This window comes from Tinamus guttatus, unplaced genomic scaffold (genome assembly GCF_059628265.1).
Source record: "Tinamus guttatus ecotype Peru unplaced genomic scaffold, ASM5962826v1 Tinamus_guttatus_pri_ptg000659l, whole genome shotgun sequence".
Classification (NCBI taxonomy): Eukaryota; Metazoa; Chordata; class Aves; order Tinamiformes; family Tinamidae; genus Tinamus; species Tinamus guttatus.
The window spans coordinates 2,763,757-2,784,623 of NW_028289193.1; the positions used below are offsets into that span (position 1 = coordinate 2,763,757).

General features: G+C 44.5%; 1 protein-coding gene across 1 annotated transcript in view; it reads left to right on the forward strand.

The window, feature by feature from the left end:
* The window catches only part of KLHL14 (kelch like family member 14), a 48,045-nt gene extending 36,883 nt beyond the window's left edge, over positions 1-11,162 (forward strand). Inside the window, exons 4-8 of the mRNA XM_088536352.1 lie at positions 4,011-4,089; positions 7,763-7,953; positions 8,075-8,233; positions 10,371-10,528; positions 10,977-11,162. Of these exons, the coding sequence (XP_088392478.1) occupies positions 4,011-4,089; positions 7,763-7,953; positions 8,075-8,233; positions 10,371-10,528; positions 10,977-11,117 (728 nt within the window). The 3' untranslated portion in view covers positions 11,118-11,162. The remainder of the gene's footprint in view (positions 1-4,010; positions 4,090-7,762; positions 7,954-8,074; positions 8,234-10,370; positions 10,529-10,976) is intronic.
* Positions 11,163-20,867: the final 9,705 nt, after the last annotated feature.

The following is a 20,867-nucleotide window of genomic DNA, read 5'->3' on the forward strand; positions in this document are numbered from 1 at the left end:
AATAATGCAATTGCAGGAGATGAATGCTTCTTTTCTATTGTCAAACCAGATACTCGCAGCTAAAGTTGTTAATGTGTTAATTATCTAGACTCTGAGATTCTTAAACTGGTCCTTCTTTCAGCCTTGTGCAAGAGCTTCTCGTGTAGATTATCTGCTGCTACCTTCTTTGATTTGATTACTTCATAAATTTACCGCAAAGAGAAATTAAACAATTTAACAGGCTTCTGAGCAAAGCAAAAGGAGAATACCAGGCCTTGCAAAATTCACAAAATTGTCAAGACATTGTTAAAAAGCTTGCACACAAAGAAAGAGTTGTAGTTGTAGCAGTCTGTGTAACAGAGATAATTATGACTGAGAAACCATAAAACAGCTTGCAGGTACACATTTTTACTTTAAAACACCAGAGGATCCAGCTGAAATTACATATACTGCGTATATTTTATTGTGAATGCCCCATTTCAGCATCTGCACTAAACCAAATTATAGAAAATTGTTACATCTGTTCACTTCCTAAAATCGGAGACAAACAATCCAGCCTACCCCATAAGCATATTTCCGGTGTAGTTAAAAAATACCACTAGATGTCTTAGGAGAAGAGCCTTTCAGCTCTATTGTGGAATTTTATGCTAAGCAGGAGATCAGTGACAATTATTATTAGGAGTATCAGCCTCATTCAATAACTGAGGGCCCCTGTTGTGCTCCATGACAGGCATATGGATAATAGAGGCAGACCTTGTTCCAGACAGTTTAAAATTAAATAGCTATGTCACATGAAGGCTGAAAGGAAACAAGTATAATACACAGTATAAAGAGGTGTAAACTGAGTCACAGAGTAATGCATAGACTTAAGGAGAGGTATGTGTCCCATGTCTGAGGTGGGAGATGAACACGACTGCCAAAATGAGGTAATTCATCAGCTGGATGGTCCCTTGATTTTCAGACCACCTAGATGTAGATCAAGTCTTGAACTGAAGACATTGCCCCCAGAAGGCCAGCAGCCTCCTTGTTCTGTGAGCACCAAAGACTTGCAACTGGTGTGTAAAACAGGAAGGAATAGAAGAAGTGGGAGCACTATTGATGCTGCTCTCGTACGAGTGTATCCCGAGAGAAATGGATCTTTCTCGTTACATGCAAAAAGTGGACTTGAAAGTCACCAGCGACATCCCGTGCTCTTGCTGGCCTAGTGCTTTCTTCAGGCTGATTTACTCCAGATGGGCAGCTACTGCTGGGGACTACTCACTTCTATGCATTTACAGTTATGTAAAGGTCCTTTGCTATTTTCATAGTAGAGTAGGGACTTCAAATGGCCCTGACTGGACCTGTCCTGCTAGAGCACCGCAGAGATTTCAGTTTGTGTGAGAATGTGCTGATGCTGGCTCAGCAGAGGGAGGTGGCTCAGAGATGGGGAAGCTGAGGCCTTGCTACGCCGCTGCGCTGGCGCATCTTGGGGCACTCTGGCCATCGTGGGAGCAGCTCTGTGCCCCTCGGGCTGCATTCCCAGGGCCATGGGATCCTTCCACGCTCAGGAGAGCAAGTTGCAGGACATCAGCACGGATTTGGGACCACCCCGTGTAATCTGCAGAGCCCTCACCTTTGTCATGGGGCAGAGACATGCCTGCAGAGAGGTCTTGCTTCCTCTCATCCTCTCCATTTATTAGCCCCGATTTCTGTTTGCTCCTCACAGTTCTGACCGGTGTTTCCTGGCGTGTGCCAAGCAAGGCAAAATAACAGGTACAGTTGTCTCTCAAACTGTATTCCAGAATTAACTTGGAATGAAAACAGTTATACCAGGCAGCTTAAATAGGTCATCAAGTCCTTTTCACAGCCGTTGTATAGTCCCTCTTTGTGAATTTTCTAAACTCCTTACTACTTCTACTGGAAAGCTGTTACAGAACCCAATGGCTCTAAATGACTAGGAGCTCTATTCTAATTTCCAGTCTAAATGTGTTCTTTGACTGTCTAAATCACTTCGTTGTCATGCCAAAGTTGGCCTTTAGCTTAATAGCTTTCCCCTCCTGGAGATACACTCCTCTTATGTGTTAGAGACACCATTCCCATCTCCTTTCAGCTTTTGTTTTGCTAGGTACAAGACCAGTTCTTCAGTCTTCTCCTACTGCTGTCATCACAGAGGTGCATCTCTGTCTCTTCTCGTTCGGTTGCATCTTACTTCCCCTCAAGAGATCAGATTTATATCCTGTACTCCTGTAATTCAGGCTCATTAAAAACTTCTTTTTTTCACTAGAAATGCCTGCCATTGCGAGCAATACAATCCTCCACATGCTTAGCAGTTGTCCAGGATATGAAGTTTGTGTGATAGCAATTGAAAGCTGCTTTGGAACCAATAACCACTGTAGTCAAAAGTAACTCTGAAGGATGTAGTAACTCAGACTGCATTAGATCCTTCTAGCAGAAGTCCAAACTTACGACCCATACTTACTTTCTTTTGTACTTTTTTTTGTAATAGGAATAGATTAATAAATGTCCTAAACTGTGTCCTGACTAGCTCTAGGTCTCATTGCCTTTGCTGCTTATTGAATCAATGGCTTTAAATTCATGCGTGTATACATACATATATATATATATATATATATATATGATCTCTTTTTAGGCTAAAAGAATTCAGATAGGGACCAATAACGAAGTTTGGCTTCACTGAACTTGATGGCAAAATTACCACTTGCCCTTAGTGTATGGGGATGTCCCCCTACGAGATGTGTTTGAGTAGTGCTCAGCGTGCTGGGACCTGGGTCCTCATTAGGCACCATGCTGGATTTGAAGGGAAATGCTGCATTATTCATCAGTCATCTGCTTTCCTCTTCTCATATGGAACATGCTCTTAATAGCAAGAGAATGAGTTTGCTTCCAGAAGGAGAGGTCAACATGATTTCTTTTTCTGTAATTCCCTGTAGAACATGATCTTAGGTTATTAAAAATATAAATTTTAGCTGCATCATTATTCTTCTTTACAATCTTGATAGTTTGTTTACGTAGGCTGAAGTATGTGTAGAAAGAAACAAGCAGGGAGAGCCAGCCCCACAGGAGCTTTTCCAATGCAAAAATATTCACCTTGTAGGATACTCGGTGACCATTTATATAACTGTGACATATGCAGTTGGGTTATTCTGCTGTCCTCTGAAGCCTCTAATTCAATTTTTTAGTCACAGATACATAAACAAAGGTTTCTTTTTTTCCGAAATCCTTGTCTGTGGAAGTCTCAGGTGTTACAAGAAATTGCCATACACTCTCTTGCCTCAGTTTTCTTGCTTTGATGTCAATCTGCATGTAAAATAAGGTGAAATCTTAATATCGTGAAGACAGGAATACAATTCTGGGGTTTGACAGCAGGAATAAGCTAGTTAGCTGGTGTATCTTGCTCATGTTTCTATTTTAGCTAGCACACTTGGAATAAAACCCTAAGAGTATATTCCCTCTTCGATGCACATGTGTAACTCCTCTGAACTTACACTGAAAGTAGATGGTAGAATAAACCACCCAGTGCTGATGTATCAGCCATACCCCATGCTGATGGCTTATGCAGCTCCTGGTTATTTGCACAATATTTTTCACCATGTTGCACATAGGCATGAAGTGAGAAGGAAAAACACATATTCTCCCTATGATTTTTTTCCTGACACAAAATGGTCTGATCGTAGCAATACCACAGGAATGCCCTCTTTTGGGCAGTAATTTTGTTTAGTGATGTGATTTATTGTGGCCGTGCAAGCACCACAACATCTATAACTACAGCTAAATACACATTTTCAAGGTCTTATCACAGAGAGCAAGAATAATCTCTATCTGCTTTTACTGCTAACAATTGCTAATTCAAACCTTGTAGTGCCCCGTTTGTTGAATTATTACTGAACACATAGCGAAATCATACATTGTGTTAAAAGGGGGAACCCTTCATAAAAGCTGTCAACTTGTGAAGTACATGTAATATATATTACAATCGTGATGTTAAATACATGAAACAAACAGCTGAGTGTCAAAATAATCTATCTTTACAGGGAAACACAGTACAAACTTTGTTAGCCGATACGACCCCAGGTTTAACAGCTGGATACAACTTCCACCCATGCAAGAGAGGTAAAAACCTACTATGTGTTTTCCATTTATGTTTTATCATGCTAGGAGCAGCTGAAGCTTGGCTTAGTTCTGGGGGTAAGGAGGCCTTAGAGAAGCATTGAAAGCATGGAGATAAAACTGCAATGTGCAGTTGCTTCTCCTTTGTCTCCTGTTTTTTTTTTTTAAAAAATATTCCAAATTCACAAGTCCAGATGCCAAATCCTGTGGTGCTAACTGATGCAAAATAGCCACGGACTTTGTGCAATTACTGGTTGCCTGAGTACGATCTGAAGGGTTTTTCTGAAGTCCCCGTAGTGTCCTGTCATACTCCCTGACTGAAATGTCAGGGTGAGTTAGCAGTAAACAAGCATAATTATAGCCAGATATCTTATGTAGAGCAGAAACCTTCCCACGTTGACCCCATCGTGTTTCACTGCACCAGCCATGAGAAGCTCTCCTCAACCTGACTGACCCTGTCAGAGGACTCTTGATCCTAGGTGGTCTTTGGCTGAAGTTGCTGTCAGCCAGTGCATATTAGAGCAACTTGCATTTTAATGTTACCGGGTGCCAAAGAGCAGAGCTGCAGGTGAACTTGAGCAGTGACCTGTAAAAGTGGCTTCAAGTCACCTCTGGATCCCAATTCCTACCCTGACAGGGAAAAAAGTCCCCCAAACCTGAACTGAATGATACATGTTTCTTCATAAAAACTTTCTTAAAGGCAGACAATACAAAGTTATAATGTTTTATGAAAAACCATTGGAAGGGCTGTCCCTCCTTCAGTTCAACAACATCCGTCTTGTCACAAGTCTTATGTACAAGCTGTCTCATCCCACCTTCCTGAGATATTCTCCTTATTCCATGTGCTGACAGTATTTTGACTCTTTTTCTGTTTGCTGTCCTCAGTGTCTGGCAGTCGTAAATACACTGAGCTTGATGCAGCTGTGTGCTCCAGGTGTGTGACCTGGAATTGCATGGAAATAGGGCAGTCTCAGCAAACTTCCAGGGGTAAAACGTATGTGGAGCTTTCGTAGGGCCCCTGCCCAGCACTCGGTGTGAGTTACAGATTCAGAGCCATCCACGTGTTTTTATTTCAAGCGAAGTTTGGGCTTTTTTAATTTGAAGACTACTCAAAAAGAGTTGGTTTTGGAAAGTATTGGCATTTCCAGCTGCATGTTGCTTAGAGAAGCCACAAATGTTTCGTTAGCTGTGAAAATACATGTCTCCTTGACAATACCATAGCAGTGGCATGTTTCTTGGGAAGCAGTTCAGTTAGACTCATCATGGGATGAACCACAGCTAAGTGCCACAGTCTGGTCCCGTTTCTGGAAACAAAGAGTCCCCATCAACCCAAGCCAGGCCAGGTGTATGGAGTTTAACAGCAGCTACAACACTTCACTTTTTTTGTACATTCCAGTTGAAAGGGTTTTATTTGCAGTCAGCAAAAATACTGCTCTGTACCAGGGCATGAGAAAGCACACGTGGAAATGAGCAGGCTGCTCCATTACTGAAGCTGAGTGAACTGAGAAAATAAGAGATTTCTGAGAAGAAAAAGAGATAAGACAGTTTCACACTTTTTCTTAGTGTCTGGCTTTATTAATAACATTATCTTTTATTAAAATAACTGTACTTTTAAAACAACAAAACATCTTCTCTAGAAATGATCCTGAAAGAAGGCCCAGATGTTGTGATGTCTGTAATAACACTGGTAGTTTTAAATCTTCCTGATTCATGGCATAAATTAATTGTCTTTGGGAACCAGAAAGAGATGTTTTAGAAATATTTCCCTTGTACGGATACTTAAGAGAAAAAGTTTGTTGGGTTTATTATTGAGTGAGTGCAATGGCTGCAATGCTAAGATCGCTGTATTAGTTTTCAGTCTGGATCATATTTGACAGCCATGGCTTAACAATGTTCCCTTTACACTGTGTATCATCAGAAACTAAAAAAAAAAAAAAAACCCCAAACCTTGAAGTCTTGGTGGCAGGAGCTGCTGGGGAAATGCTCACAACATTCGTGCAGAGGAGTGAAGCTTGCTGATGCTTTCATTTTTTGCTCCTTAGAGTGACACTGTGTGGATGAAACCAGGAGTACACACGCAGAATAAGGTTAACAAAATCCCTGTTAGAGTAGTAATGCCTGCCAGTTGCACCTGGTTCTATTTATTCCTCTCCGGCATCCCATCAGATGCAGCTCTGCTGCGCTTGCCTCCAAGGAGACACCCCTGCGTCTGGCCTGTGGTTTCCTCTCTGGAAGCATCAGGCCCCCGATTACCTCAGACACCTACACACATTGCCCTGCTAGAGTGAAATCTGCTGGCAGACTTTTGTTGCAGAGACAACCCCCAGGCAGGCGGAGATACCCATGTGGGGTAGTCATGTACGCTTTGTTTTCATAGAAAATCAGGCTAAAAACACACATGCCCAATTTGCTGCTCGACCATGCGGGGCAATATACGCCATCATCTTCTATCTGCCCATTGACAGATAAATTAAATGGTCCTATTTAATTCATCAGTTTAGCTGGAGACACTGCTGGAGTTTAGCTTTCTTGCTAACTCTTTGTGGTCTTTTCTCTCCATAACTTCATTCCTCCGGCCTCTGTTGCCACCACGGAGGCCTTGCAGCGAGGGGCGCCGGCCTCACCATCCATGTTGCCTCAGACCGCCTCAGAGACACCCAAACCACCGAGTGAGGCCGCACGTAGCCCGCGTGGCCTCGGCCTGCCCCCAAGTGCCCAGCCTTTTTCCATGGCCATACATGCATGTGCCTGCCTGAGTCCTCCCCCAGCTTTAAACCATTTAACAAAGAGGGAAATTCCTCAAAAAGGTTGACGTACCAACCGTTCTGTGCGAACAGCTGGGTAAGGAAGGCAATGTCTACCCCAGTGTGTCTCAAAATGGTCTGCTCTTTATTTTTACTTCAGCAATGAGCACTTAACTGTTAATTTTGGAGGCATGAGGAAGGCAAACTAATACAAGTCTGTCAGTGCTGAGCATAAAAAATAATTAGTTCTCTGCATCCCTGAGTTGCATGTGAGATTAGACAGGTGACTAAAACTTGGTTCAAAGTAGTTGAATGGAGAGGGGCCTTTTTGAGTTAATGGGTGGAAATGTAATCTTGTGCCTAGCTTAAGGAAAGTTGTTCTATTTGCAGTACTGCAGAAAGAAGAAAAAATGATAATTGAAGAAAAATTTTGATGATGTGGTTCTCTTAGTAAATTGGGAACAATGACCCTTGAAGGACCATAAAGAAAGTGAATGTCAAGATAATTTATTATTGTTACATTATCTACCTCATTTTTCACTTTGTCTTACTGAGTTGTTATATCCCTTACAAGGTAATGCCCCAAACGTTAATGAGCACCTTTTTATCTTCCACGGGCGCACAAAAGCAACAAACAGCTTGGGAAAGAGGTATTTTCTGCCAGATTTATGTGTGCTTAATTGTTTGACACCAGAAATAAAGTATGCGCTTGATACAGAACATGTGCTTGAGTACTTGATTAGCAAAGCCCGCGCAGTCGTTAGCACTGCCCTGTGCCTGGGAATCCCCAGGCGCTTCTGAGGGAGCCTGAGGGAGCGTTTGAGGTGGCAGCGGTCGCGGCGCGGGGAGGCCGGGAGACACAACCCTCACCCCGGGCTCAGCTAATGGCCTCCTCGGTGCCTTGTTCTGCTCTGCCCCGTGCTGCGCTCCAGGAGGGCCAGTTTCTACGCCTGCCGCCTCGACAAGAACCTCTACGTGATCGGCGGAAGGAACGAGTCGGGCTACCTGTCCAGCGTGGAGTGCTACAACCTGGAGAGCAACGAGTGGCGCTACGTGTCCTCCTTGCCACAGCCGCTGGCCGCCCACGCGGGAGCCGTTCACAACGGCAAGATATACATTTCAGGCAAGTGCCTTTCCCACCCCCACCCCAAAGTGTAGCTCAAGGCCACTCAAGGAGCTCGAGCTCCTTCCACAAGGCAACGAACATGTGTGCATTAGTTAAGAAAGGTGTGTTGACTCCGCAGGCGGCGTTCACAACGGCGAGTACGTGCCCTGGCTCTACTGCTATGACCCTGTGATGGACGTCTGGGCCCGGAAGCAGGACATGAACACCAAGCGAGCCATCCACACCTTGGCTGTCATGAACGACCGACTGTACGCCATCGGAGGAAACCATTTGAAAGGTCACATTTCTAACAGTGCAAAAGCATTTTAGGGTCCCCCGTCCCAGATAAAGAATATTTTTGTTAGACAGTCATTGTTAAATACGCTAAAAAGCAGGCAACAATTTAACAGGACACTTGAGCCAGCAATTTTGAAAACATTTTATGCAAATTATTTTAAAATTATAACAGTACATTAAATATATGAGTAATGAATGCTTTAGATAATAAAAATGGGAGCTTCCATTACTCAAAGGCATGGACAATTTGTCATTACCAAGAATTCAATGAAACAAACAGATTATTCTTTGACCCGAAAGTACCAGCAATATTTTCCTCTGTAAATCATTTTCCAAAATGTGCAGTTAGAGAGAGCTTTATTCAGAGCAGCACACAAAAACAAGCTCTCATTTTAATAAAAAAAAAGCAGCCCTAGACCTTTTAGATCCCTTTTTAGTATTAAATGTAGCTTGTTAATTACCTTTTTTTTGCTGATTCCTTTTAGAAGGCTCTTGTTTTTGCCTCTTGCAAAGCTCTCATATTAAAATTACTACTACTTAGGCATCTGGAATTCTTGTCTTAATATTTCCATGCCATTGCTATTGCTGCTATAGAGATTCTGCTTAATCCAGTCAGTTTGGGCAAAATGCAGAATTCCTGCTCCTTGGCCCCCGACAATATTTGACAATTTATACTCAGATTTTTCTTCATTTTGTTTTTCCTTTCCTTTCTTGCGTCAATAAAGACTCTCATAACAGCAACAGATCGAATTAGCCAGTAATGAGCAGAAGGAGTGATGTTGCGGTGGGTGATGAGGGTTACTTTTGCAAACACCCCTGCAGATTCTGCAGAGGTGGCTTCCCAGGGCAGCCTCTTGGAGGTCCACAGCATTTGCTGTGTATAAAATTCTCCCTTTGCTGAGAGGAGCAAGGCGCTCTCCTAGCTCGAGAGGAAGGAGAGTCCCCTGTGAAGCTGCTGCTCCATCCTAGTGTCAGCAGTGCATTTCCCTCCTCACATTGATAGGTATGGGGTGGTTATTGGAGAGCTTTCTGGCAGATTTTGGGCACACAGCAGTGGCCTCTCTATGGCCCATTGAAAACCTTACAGCAATGGAAAGTATTTTCATCACAACTATTCATTCTTGATATAACTCACCTTACAAGCAGAATCATTGGGAAGTACCTATGTCTTTTTCCAGAAATCGAAACTTACCTTCTCCTTCCCGTTGTCTCCTAATGGAAAAGCAAGGAATGCAAAGTAAAACATCCTGGCATATCGGAAAAATCATAGTTTTGCTGCAATGCTTTCCCAAAATGTTGCTTGAGATGAAGTAATGCCTAAATCATGGAGCAGGAACCAGAATTTCTGGGTTCTACTTCTGTGTTCAGCTATTTTGCTATTAAGCATCACAACCTGAGAGTCTAGAGCCCCGTCTGCACCTTGGTGGTTGCAAAGCAGTGGCTGCTTGGAGCCATTCTCCCACCTCAGCCAGGCAGGACGGGACAGCTGTCCTTGTGGTTACGTTTTGGGTCCCCTCCATGACTGTCACATCACAACCACATGCTTAGGTTACCCATTAATCAGCCTGAAAACTGAGACTGGTGCTGAATGTCACAGCTTTCTTGCTGAGCTCCCTGTCCCTCTGAAACTCTCTGATGCTGAAGAGAGCATCAGCCGTCTTCCCTCTTCCTTGGCTGCTAGTCACTGGTTTCTTGGTGAAATTTAAGCTGGTGATTTTGGGGTAGGTTAGATCTGCTGTCCTTCAAGGCAGGCTGCCAGATCAGTTTTTCCCTATGTGTTCAAACTGGCATTAGCATGGATGGGTAAGGAGGAATATTCCTTGCATCTGCTTTTAGCATTGTTGCGTTGTCATTGAGTGATTCTTTCTGATCTGGTCATGTTCTGTGTACACATGCACTTGGGATTTGTAGAACACCTGTAGAACTAATAGTAAATGGTTTAATAGATTTCAACTGAAATAATGATGAACCTGACAGGAGATGGCTTGAGCATAGATGGCAATATTTTCCAAGGAAAGTTTAACAGTAATGCTATCATTGTAGTTTTCATTCTACATTAATAAATCTAAGAATGTCACTAAAAAAAAAAAAAGTATGGTTCTAATTCAGATTCTTCTTTTCTCCACCTTTTCCTCCAGGTTTCTCCCACCTTGATGTCATGCTTGTGGAATGCTATGATCCAAAAGGCGACCAGTGGAATATCCTGCAGACTCCCATTTTGGAGGGCCGCAGCGGCCCCGGCTGCGCGGTTCTGGATGACAGTATTTACCTCGTGGGAGGCTACAGCTGGAGCATGGTGAGGGCCTGCTGCCTGCCAGCCACCCCGCGTTCCTCTGAGCCCCCGGGCCAGCCTTACACCAGCGGCTCTGACAGGAGGGGAGGGCTGAGCTGCCTCTCTTGAGAATGTGTAATATTTTTTCAGTTTTGTGTTTTTCTCTTTAGATAAGTCATTTTCAGCTTGTATGCCCTGATAGGATGCAAAAAGAAGATGTGTTGACAAGAGTGCCCAATGAGGCTGGAAGCCTATAGCTCTGCTTACAAGATGCTCATAAAGAAAACGGGTTGACAAAGGCTGGGCCCTCAGCCTACGTGAAAACAAAGTCACCATGTGGGTTCTTAAACTAAAGCCCCCAATCCTCAGTTACTTTTTTTTAAAAAAAATAGCTTTTCATCTTTAAAGCTGATGTGTCACGTGGATTTAACCGTGGCCCTGTTTCAAGATGCCTTCTTGTTCTTTGTTGCAGGGGGCCTACAAATCTTCCACAATCTGCTACAGTCCCGAGAAGGGCACGTGGACAGAGCTGGAGGGCGACGTCGCGGAGCCGCTCGCCGGCCCGGCCTGCTCGACCGTCATCCTGCCGGCCTGCGTGCCCTACAACAAGTGATGCTCAGGGAGCAGCCGCACCAGCACGGACCGCGCCGGGCAAAGTAGTGACGGGTGACGTAAATATTTTAATAGAACAGACTTCCTGTTAAAACAAACATACATTATTGACCCTTATTCCATGTTTATTGCTTTAGGAGCAAAGAAAAAGAAAACAAAAACAAAGTGTTGCCCCATCTCAGATAGATGCCGGTGTCTGATGAAGCAAGTAGCTAAAACACACCGAACATTACATGCTGACAGACTGCCATTTCAGACTAATTTTAACATTTTCCTGCTGCAGAGATATTCCTCACATCAAATTTAACCTTAAAAAAAATGAAGGCTAAATGTTCAAATGCAGCCTGAAGAGACAAGATCAGTATTGTGCATTGTATCTACCTGCATGTGATCTGTGTTGAAGTCATGAGGATGTTGTTTTCATGAATGCTTCAGAATTCAGACAGTGAAAAGCTCACACTGCATTGCAGAATTGTCTCCTCCTCTGTAATCCTAACCTACAGCTACTTCACATGCTCTGCAAGCAACACAGCATCAGAAGATCATTAAAGGTAAAGAGGTATCATTCGGTTTTTGCACAGCTTGGCTTCTGATACCCTCTGCCTTCAAAGTCCCCATGTGTAAGTGCAGCAGAAAGCAGACTACAAGGAAAGCCATGCGTTACAGAGCACTTCTTGCAATAGCATTTCAGGGATTAGGATCAAATTCTTCTCCTAATCACGTGTAAATTCAGAGTCACTTCACTGAAATCACATGGAATGACTATTTTTAAATTAGCATAACAGAGTTTTTCTCTTAAACCTTAAAGTCTGGTTTTGTAAGGAAGTTATTTCCATGACCCCTTAACAAAGTGCCACATTTGTGTTCACCGGCCTGTTAGATATGAACTTACCTGCTATTTGCTTCCAAAGACAAGAACGCTGAATTTAAATGTATTACTTGGGACTCTTAAAGCATTGTGCACAACACTGAAGAGACACTGGGAAGCAGTTAAAATCTTTTGAATGATTGATCTTAAAACAGATTCTAAAAGTTTTGTACTATTGATCCAAAGTAATGTGAAGCTAGACTTACACTGCCTTATAGCTTGTGTAATTATTTACACATTGCAAAGCAAGTTCGGAGTGCCACCACAGGGGACCAGTAGCATTTAGGAGTCACTTTATGAACTCATAGTTGCGTGCACAAATCAGGCTACCCATGTTGCAAGCTTATGTCTTTCTGTGCTGTCTTTGCAGAAGCAAAGACAAAATCTGAGCCTGCTAACAAACATCTACACCTCAACATCACGTATGTCAAATTCTTCCATTGTGATTTCCTGGTGTTTTGCATCCATTACCCTCAGGGCTGTCTTCTTCACTGATTTAAATTGCCATTGCTCCAGTGAAGCCAATGGACCTACTCTGGTTTATGTCAGCTCAGACTCTGGCCTTTAATCTGCATAGTTGTAACTGGCTGCATCAGACAAGAAACTCAGATCCTGCATTTCCACAGCTGTGCGTGTCCTTCGTGACAGGCCTTAATGCCAGCGCATTAAGCAAGAAGCAGCCAACTACTGTAGGTTGGTTTCTGCTGCAGAGACTATAGATGGGAGGAAGAATTCATTATTTGCTTTGCAAAATAGGAAGAGGACGAATGTACTCAGAAATTACACTATATATTGAAGCTTGAGAGCAATATAAATAATGGAGAGCAAATACCACAGAACTCTTTCTCTCTGGCATCAGGCCAGTTTTATTGCAGTGCAACTCCCTTGCTTGCAGCAGAATTACACAGTTGTAAAATTGGAGTAATGCAGTAAAGACTGATACCATACAAATGCAATAAACCAATTGATGAGGTAGCTGCACGCCTGGAAAAAAGTTGTTTAAACAAAATCATTATCTGAAGATGCTAATATTTGAGTGTGCCGTTGGGGAGTTTTCCAGTGAGCATCACTAAGGAACTCATAAAGGTGGAGTGTATATCCTGAAATCTCAGTCCATTTCTACTATATAGTGCAATTTTAGTTGGTTTTGTATTTATTTATATTGTTCAGATCCAAGGGATCCCTTGTAAAATATACTTGGTGCAATCATGACTTTTTTTTCCTTTCCTGTTGAAAGTATATAAATATAAATATATATAAAAAGGAAACTGTTAAGGTACTAAGTGAGGAAACCTTGAATGACACTTAAGATCAGGATAAGGTCTGCCATTAAACACTGATTGCCACCTGTCTCTACTAAAATGTACCATTTGTGAAGGATATTTGTTGTCCTTTCAAGTGGTTCTTTTTTTACCAAGATAATTTAAAGATTTATGAGGACTATATGTAAATCTTTCTATCCTTCAGGAAGGCATGACCAAGGAAAGTGCTAACTGAACAAGTCACACAAAGAATGTAAATTTTGTACAGTACTAGACTGTGTAAATGAAGCTTGCTCGTAGGGGGAAAACTTTAAATAAAACTTTATGTACTAATTCAACTGTCTGCCATATTCCTACTTACAAAGTGTATGTATAAATACTCTCTACATTAAATCCTTTGGCAGTTTTTTACCACGCGGGCGTGTGCGCTGTTCTTTGGCGGCCGCGCGGGGCGGGCTGTGGTGCAGGGCTGAGGCGTGAGGTGGGTGCCCAGGTGTGAGGCAGGCGCCGAGGCGTGAGGCGGGCGCCAAGACGTGAGGCAGGTGCCGAGGCGTGAGGCGGGTGCCAAGACGTGAGGTGGGCGCCAAGACGTGAGGCGGGTGCCGAGGCGTGAGGCGGGTGCCGAGGTGTGAGGCGGGTGCCGAGGCGTGAGGCGGGCGCCGAGACGTGAGGCGGGCGCCGAGACGTGAGGCGGGCGCCGAGGCGTGAGGCGGGCGCCGAGGCGTGAGGCGGGCGCCGAGACGTGAGGCGGGCGCCGAGGCGTGAGGCGGGCGCCGCCGCGCGCTCCGCTCCGGCCCTCGGGGACAGCCCCGTTCCGCTGCCCGCGCTCTCGCTGTGGGGAAGGTCTCCGCTCTCGCTGTGGGGAAGGTCGTGGGCTTTGCCAGGAAGCCTCAGGCCCGGATCAGGGCCTGCTCAGCCTTGCGTGGGGCCCGTCCTGTGCACAGCAGGGCCAGGGGCGAGCAAAGAGGCAGCCCTTGGCCCCAGCAGTGCGGCAAGCGCAAGCTGTGCTCAGAGGGGGCTGCAGGGGTGAGGGCAAAGTCGGAAGGGCCCGTTGCAGAGAATCATAGAATCACAGAATGCTTAAGGTTGGAAGGGACCTCTAGAGATCATCTAGTCCAACCGCCTGCACACGCAGGGTCACCTAGAGCACGTGGCACAGGACTGCGTCCAAGCGGGTTTGAAGATCTCCAGAGAAGGAGACTCCACAACCTCTCTGGGCAGCCTGTTCCAGTGCTCTGGCACCCTCACTGTTAAGAAATTTTTCTTTAAGTTCATGTGGAACTTTTGGTGCTTCAGTTTGTGGCCATTACCTCTAGTTCTGTCGGTGGCCACCACTGAAAAGAGACCAGCACCAGAGAGAGGAGAGATTGTCAAACCTTTTGCAAGGCAGAAAAACGCACACCAGGAGAGGGAGGACAGTAAGATACTAGGATCAATGGGGCTGGTTGTGGAGTAAGTTTGATTCAGATCAGAAGGGAAGGAGAGCGATTCATGCATAGGTTTTAAAGCAACATGGGAGAAAAAGGAAAACCTGGGATCACCAGACAGGAGATTTAGAAAGGATGGGAATGAAGTTGAAAGAATACATAAGGAAATGGCGGCAGGGGGAAGGGAAATAGAAAAAACAGAAAACAAGCTCTGGAGAGATGAGAGAGTGGAAAGGTGTGTGGCTTGGAGAGAAAGGGAGGTTTGAAACGGTGAGGAAGGCAGAGATGGTTTCTCAGAAATACTCATCAGAGCAGCCCAGGAGAGCAGGGGCAGGGGAGATGATGTAAAGACAAGCAGAGAAACAAGAAAATGCAATAGAGAATGTGAACATTGAACTAGATAAACATGTGACGGTGCCTCTGCGATTCAGCCAGTGCGTTGAAATGTCCTGCAAGGAGAAGGTGGGGTGCTTTGGAGCTGCGGAGTTCAAACACGCAGTGTGGGGACTTCAGAGGAACGCAAAGGTTCCCCACACCTCCCTGCGGCGCCTGCGCTGAGACAGGCACCGCACATGGCCAAGGAGAAGGGCTGTTGCTGCTCTCCATCAGGAAGCCGTGTCTCCATCCCAGCCCCGGCTGGGCGGGAGGGAAGCGCTTCCCCTTTCGCCATCACAGACAAGAACCTTCTTTGGGAGTTAGACACTTGTGACGTTCCTCTGCTTCCCTTCTTCTCCTGCTAAATATTCATCTTCCTCCTCGGTAGGACTAGCCCTCACCCAAGTCCTTCTGTGACTTGAGCACAAAACAAAGAATAAAACAGTGATTTCCCTGCCCCTGGCTCTGAGCCCTGTTCCCACCAGCTGTGCAAGAAGCTTGGAAAGAGCAGATTGCTGCTAACCCACAGTCTATATGTACCTTAAAGAAGGCTCCGCTTGCTCTTTGGGACGTATGCTTTTACTCTGATTAAAGCACTGCCTCTGAGGGAACCTTGCGCCCAGCTCCTGAGAGATGACATGGTTTGGGAGCTTTTCCTTCACATTTGTGTCCTCCGAATTCACTGTATCCATCTACATTTGTGAGCCAATTTATAAGAAAAATCCATACCAAACCTCATCGTACATACCTCTTGATATTACAATTACTCACCCATAAGATGCTATAGCTCTCTTCCTTTTAAAGCACAGGCCATTTTCCAGCTTCCTATCTAAACTGAGCTTTCCCAAGGCGACAGAAACCACAAACACGGGGCTGCTGGAGATGGCGAGCCCGTGATTGCCGATGTCTGTCCCCGTGAGCGACCCGGGACAGACGTGCTCATTTCTGCGGCAGCCGGAGAGAATCCCTGTTCCCATGGCTAAAATGCAGCCTGAGAAAGCAGCAATGGCAGCGCCGGAGGTCCGGGTGGATAGCAGGAAAGCCAAAGTGCACTAATGAATTCTAGGGGGCTTGTAATGCCATCAAAGATTCACTTAATCTGCAGCATAGATGCTGATCAGCGAGACTGAACCCAGCTCTCTGGACCTTGTCAGATGTATTCTGTGCGTGTCAGTGTTCCACACCAATTACAGATTTTAGAAGACGCTCTCATGCAAAACTATGTGCCCTAATATATAAGCCAGCTCAGATGTAACTAAAATTAAAATCTGACTGTGGCAAATCTCTGTGATCCTGATATATGAAAATCCAAATAAATGATTTGTTCCCAGAAATGAAAAATAACTTCAGCAGGAAATTTCAAAATTACTTATGCAGGATTAATCCAGTTCAATGAATGCATCTTGCGTTGATTAATAAAGCATTCCTGAATTGCAAAGTAAAACGAGAGGGGACTCTGGTGCTGATATATTTCTATATATCTGAAGCAAGAGAGAAATTTGTGCTTACAAGAGATGGGGTCAACCAGTGTAAACAGAGATTGCATCTATATATATAGGGATTTTTCTAATTGTCCCTGTTTTCTCCCTGCAGCAGAAAAGTACCTTTGTATCATTGATCCTTTCTTGAAGAATATTGGTACCATGTTACCTGACACACTGTTGGATAAGAACAGGGCAACTAACAGGATTTTACAATGACTCCAATTATCAACTAAATGACATCCACAGTGTTACCCAGAAAAAAATAAATAAAATAAATGAAATAAAAGGCAAGAAGTTAAATATTAGCAAAACCCGAGCTGCTTCTCCTGATTCTCTTGCACCCAGAATAGGAATCTTGGTCAAGTAGCATCTGCTTTTGTGAACGATCACACTTGGATTTAATTAGCCTTAAAAATGAATAGATACAGAGAAACTATTTAGAAAGTGGAAGCATAAGAAGGCGGTGTAAGTAAATTAGCTTTTTCCTAAATTTGCTTTCCTTCGGCATCCGCAAAAAACAAGTTGGATTTATTTAAATCGGTATCACCACTTTATCTAAAAAAAAACATTTTTGCAGAGCCCCCATAGTGTTTTCAATGGATATGTGTTAATGGTTGAGATAGGTTGTGTTTTGTAAAATAGCTTTTTCCATCTGATTTATCTGATTTTCTCCTTAAGAAAATCAGATCTCCATTACCAACCTTAAATACCTTCCAGAAAAAGCACACTGGAATAATCATATTTGTAAACTTTTCTTATACCTCAAGATCTTGTATGATACTCAGTTTCTGATCCTTTGTAGCATTTCCATTTTTTTGTTTGCATTTGTGCAAAGCAATTCAGTATGACACTTGTTTTTAGAAAGCTTTGGCTGATTAAGAGTATTGGATACGAACAGAATGAATATACATTAAATGTATTTCCACTATGAATACTGAATACCTAAATTGATGAGCCATTATATATATATAGTAACAAAATATCTGGTGCTTCTTGTATAGTAATGAGTCTGTAAGTCTTGAGGGAGGTGTATAGATGTACATACAAGCACCGTAAAAACTGGAACGTCAGAGGTCAATAGTACTTCATCTAAGGCGTATTTGGACCGTTTTGCCATTATTTTTGCTAAAACTGTACATTTGGTAACAGCGTTCCAGCCTGCTTTTTTTTTTTCTTTAAAAATCAGCTCTTTAGCTCTGAAGATCCTCTTAGTCACAGCAGGGAGCATGACCAGAAGGATGTCTGTAGCTCTAGCAGGAGAGTACATGAACCTGTAGGTCAAAATCATGACCGAATGATTCCCTTCAGGGTGCAGGTAAATCTTCTAACTTGCTGGACTGGTAGGAAATGGGGCTGGATGGGGCTTCCCAAGCTCACGCTGTCCATCCCACACTGCAGTGGGGTCGATGGGACCCAGACCTTCCTGACAAGGGGTTGTCTGTGTCGCCTGACCTTCGTAGCGCCATGTCACAGTATATTGTCATCCTCATCTTTAGAAAATGCTTCGAATGTTTAACTGAAATGTCTCGTTAGTTTTAAGAGAAGCTTCCATGAAGATTACAGAATCACAGAATCCCAGAATGGTTGAGGCTGGCAGGGAGCTCTAGGGATCCCCCAGTCCAGCCCTGCTCCAGCAGGGACACCCAGAGCAGGGGCACAGGGTCCATCCAGGCGGGTTTGGAGATCTTCAGAGCAGGAGCCTCCACAGCCTCTCTGGGCAGCCTGTGCCAGGGCTCTGGCACCCTCACACCAAAGAAGTTCTTCCTCACATGGACATGGAGCTGCCTGGGGTTCAGCTTGTACCCGTTACCCCTTGTCCTGTCACTGGCCACCATGGAGAAGAGTTTGACCGCTTCCTCCCTACAATCACCCCTTGATTGTACTTGAACATGTTGATCAAATCTCCTCTCAGCCTTCTCTTCTCTAGGCTAAACAGGCCCAGCTCGCTCAGTCTTTCCTCATTCGATAGATGCTCCAGTCCATTAACCATCTCCATGTCTCTCCACTGGACCCTCTCTAGCAGCTCCAGGTCCCTCATGTCCTGGGGAGCCCAGACCTGCCCCCAATACTCCAGGTGCGGCCTCACCAGAGCTGGGCAGAGGGGCAGGATCCCCTCCCTCGACCCGCAAAATCCTAAGACCCTAAAAGAGAGAGCAAACATTTTCCAAAAAGCTCTTCAACAATTAAATGACCTAAAGCCCGCATGTATGACACCCCGTTTAGAGTTATTTTTACTTCTCTTACCCTCAGCAGACAAGGAGAACTGTCTCAGTCCACTCTTTTTGCAGCAGTTTATTTTTGCAAAACTAAAGACTGTTAATCTCCACTTTTCTTGTCCTTTAGTCTCTTCCAGAGATACGTGCTGGGGCTCTGCAGAGTGGACTGGACTTGCTTCAATTAAAACCAAGTCCAGCTCTGGCCTGGCTGATGGCAGGAGCTGGGTCACGTCTGCTTACACGTGCAGCTGCTGAGTTACTGCTCGGGAAATGCCACTGTGTCCAACCAGAATGTTGAATCATTAAATTGTGTCTCACTTTGGCAAAGGGAGAAGAGATTTTCTGATGTTCTTTTGCCTGTTTTTCCTCTCTGTCCCTCCCTTTTTCAACATAAGTGAGTGAACTCAATGTGTGAAAAGCAAGACCAGCTCCATCAGGCTAATCACATTTCATCCTGGCAAATGTTTTGCACTGACGCTGTAGCTCTGAGTTAAAACACACACACACACATATATACACACACACACCCAAAATTATTGCAATCTGTTGTGATCCTGGATGTGGTTCTTTGTCTTCACAGTCAGGGTTACAATAACATTGGTCATTCCTTGCATTTGAAAAAAACAGAGGTTTGTAGCCTTGGCTGGCAGAAGTGACTTGGATATTAGACTGGCCCAGCTCAAAACAGTGGAGAGTGAAGCCTCATACTAACTATAAACCCTGCATTTCTATCTAGCACGTAGCTTGTCCTGGTTTATGCTCTGCATTTAACTCATTCCTCTCTCCTCCACTCCCTGAAAGAGTTTGACTCATCCCAGGGTCCCGGCTGATCCCTGGCATTAGGTGTTCCCCTGGATGTTGCCTTAGCAAGGACCGGACCGCAGCACCGTGAGCGGTTGCGCAGTGGGGACTGTCCCTGCGCCCCAGCTCAGGCCCTGTTTGTTTTTGGGGAACAGATGAAACAAAAGAGCCCAGCTGAAGTGCTGCAGGGAGTGGAATGTGTGAGCGTTTTCCCCCAAACTCACTTAACTGTGATGCAGTTGCAGAACAGAATTTGTACCCTCATATTTCAAAGATGTATCATCCAGATTTCACCAATAAACAGTTATTGAAGCTCTATACACTTAATAAATGAAAAAAAAAAAAGGTCTTCACTCTGTAGTCATTGCTTTCAATCTTCTAATTTTCCAGAGCCTGTTTCCTTCTGAACGGGTTTCTCATGGACAGAGGGCCAGGTACTAACTGTGGACAGCACAGGAGCAGACCGTAATCTCTGTCATGGGAGCTATCAGGAGGGATGCAGTGAGGGCTCTAGCAGTGGGTGGCAGTGCTCTGGGTCAAATTAATCACTACCATAACGACAATGAAGCCAGCAGAGCTTTGGGATGTTAAGTTTGATGAAATAAAAGCCATTCTGTTTTCCGGCTGACTCTTTGCATTAAAGCCCGGCTTCAGCTCGAGCTAATCCTTGGTTATGTTTTTCAGGGCTGGCTTTTTCTCAGGCTTGGGAGGTAACAAAAAGCAGCCCTTCTTTTGCAACTGCAGCATTTGCATGTCCCCATCTGAGTTTCTGCATGTGGATTAGGTGCGTACGAAGCAGACAGCCCCACATTCACACAGGCAGCTATTTTAAGGCACATGAAAGGAAACAAAAAGTGTGAGTGGAGTTTTAGGGGACACAAGCAGCACATGAAAAGGACAACCATGCTTTAGTCTAGCATTGTCATGCCTTGGAAATGCTGATGTGCATGACATGAGCTCTTGCCAAAGAGCTGTAGGAATGTCTCTTCCACTTCCTTTGCCTCCTTCAGCCACGGCCACAGGGCTCAAGGTCTGGAGCGCATCGGATAAGATCAGGATATTGGCAACCGCCACACAGGCAGATGCGGTTAAGGGCAGGGGTGCCTGGAAGTGACGGGGAGTGCAGGCTCCTTGCAATGATACCACACCAAACTATGCCAAATTTTAGCCCAGGTCGACCTTACCAAGATGTGTGATCTCGTTGAGAGTGCTTCATACAATATAACTCTGCTTTAGACACGTTTCATGCTCTGCTGCTAATGTTTATTTCTATAATAATGAGCTTTGAAACATTTCTGAGCAACTGGATCCCCGTGCA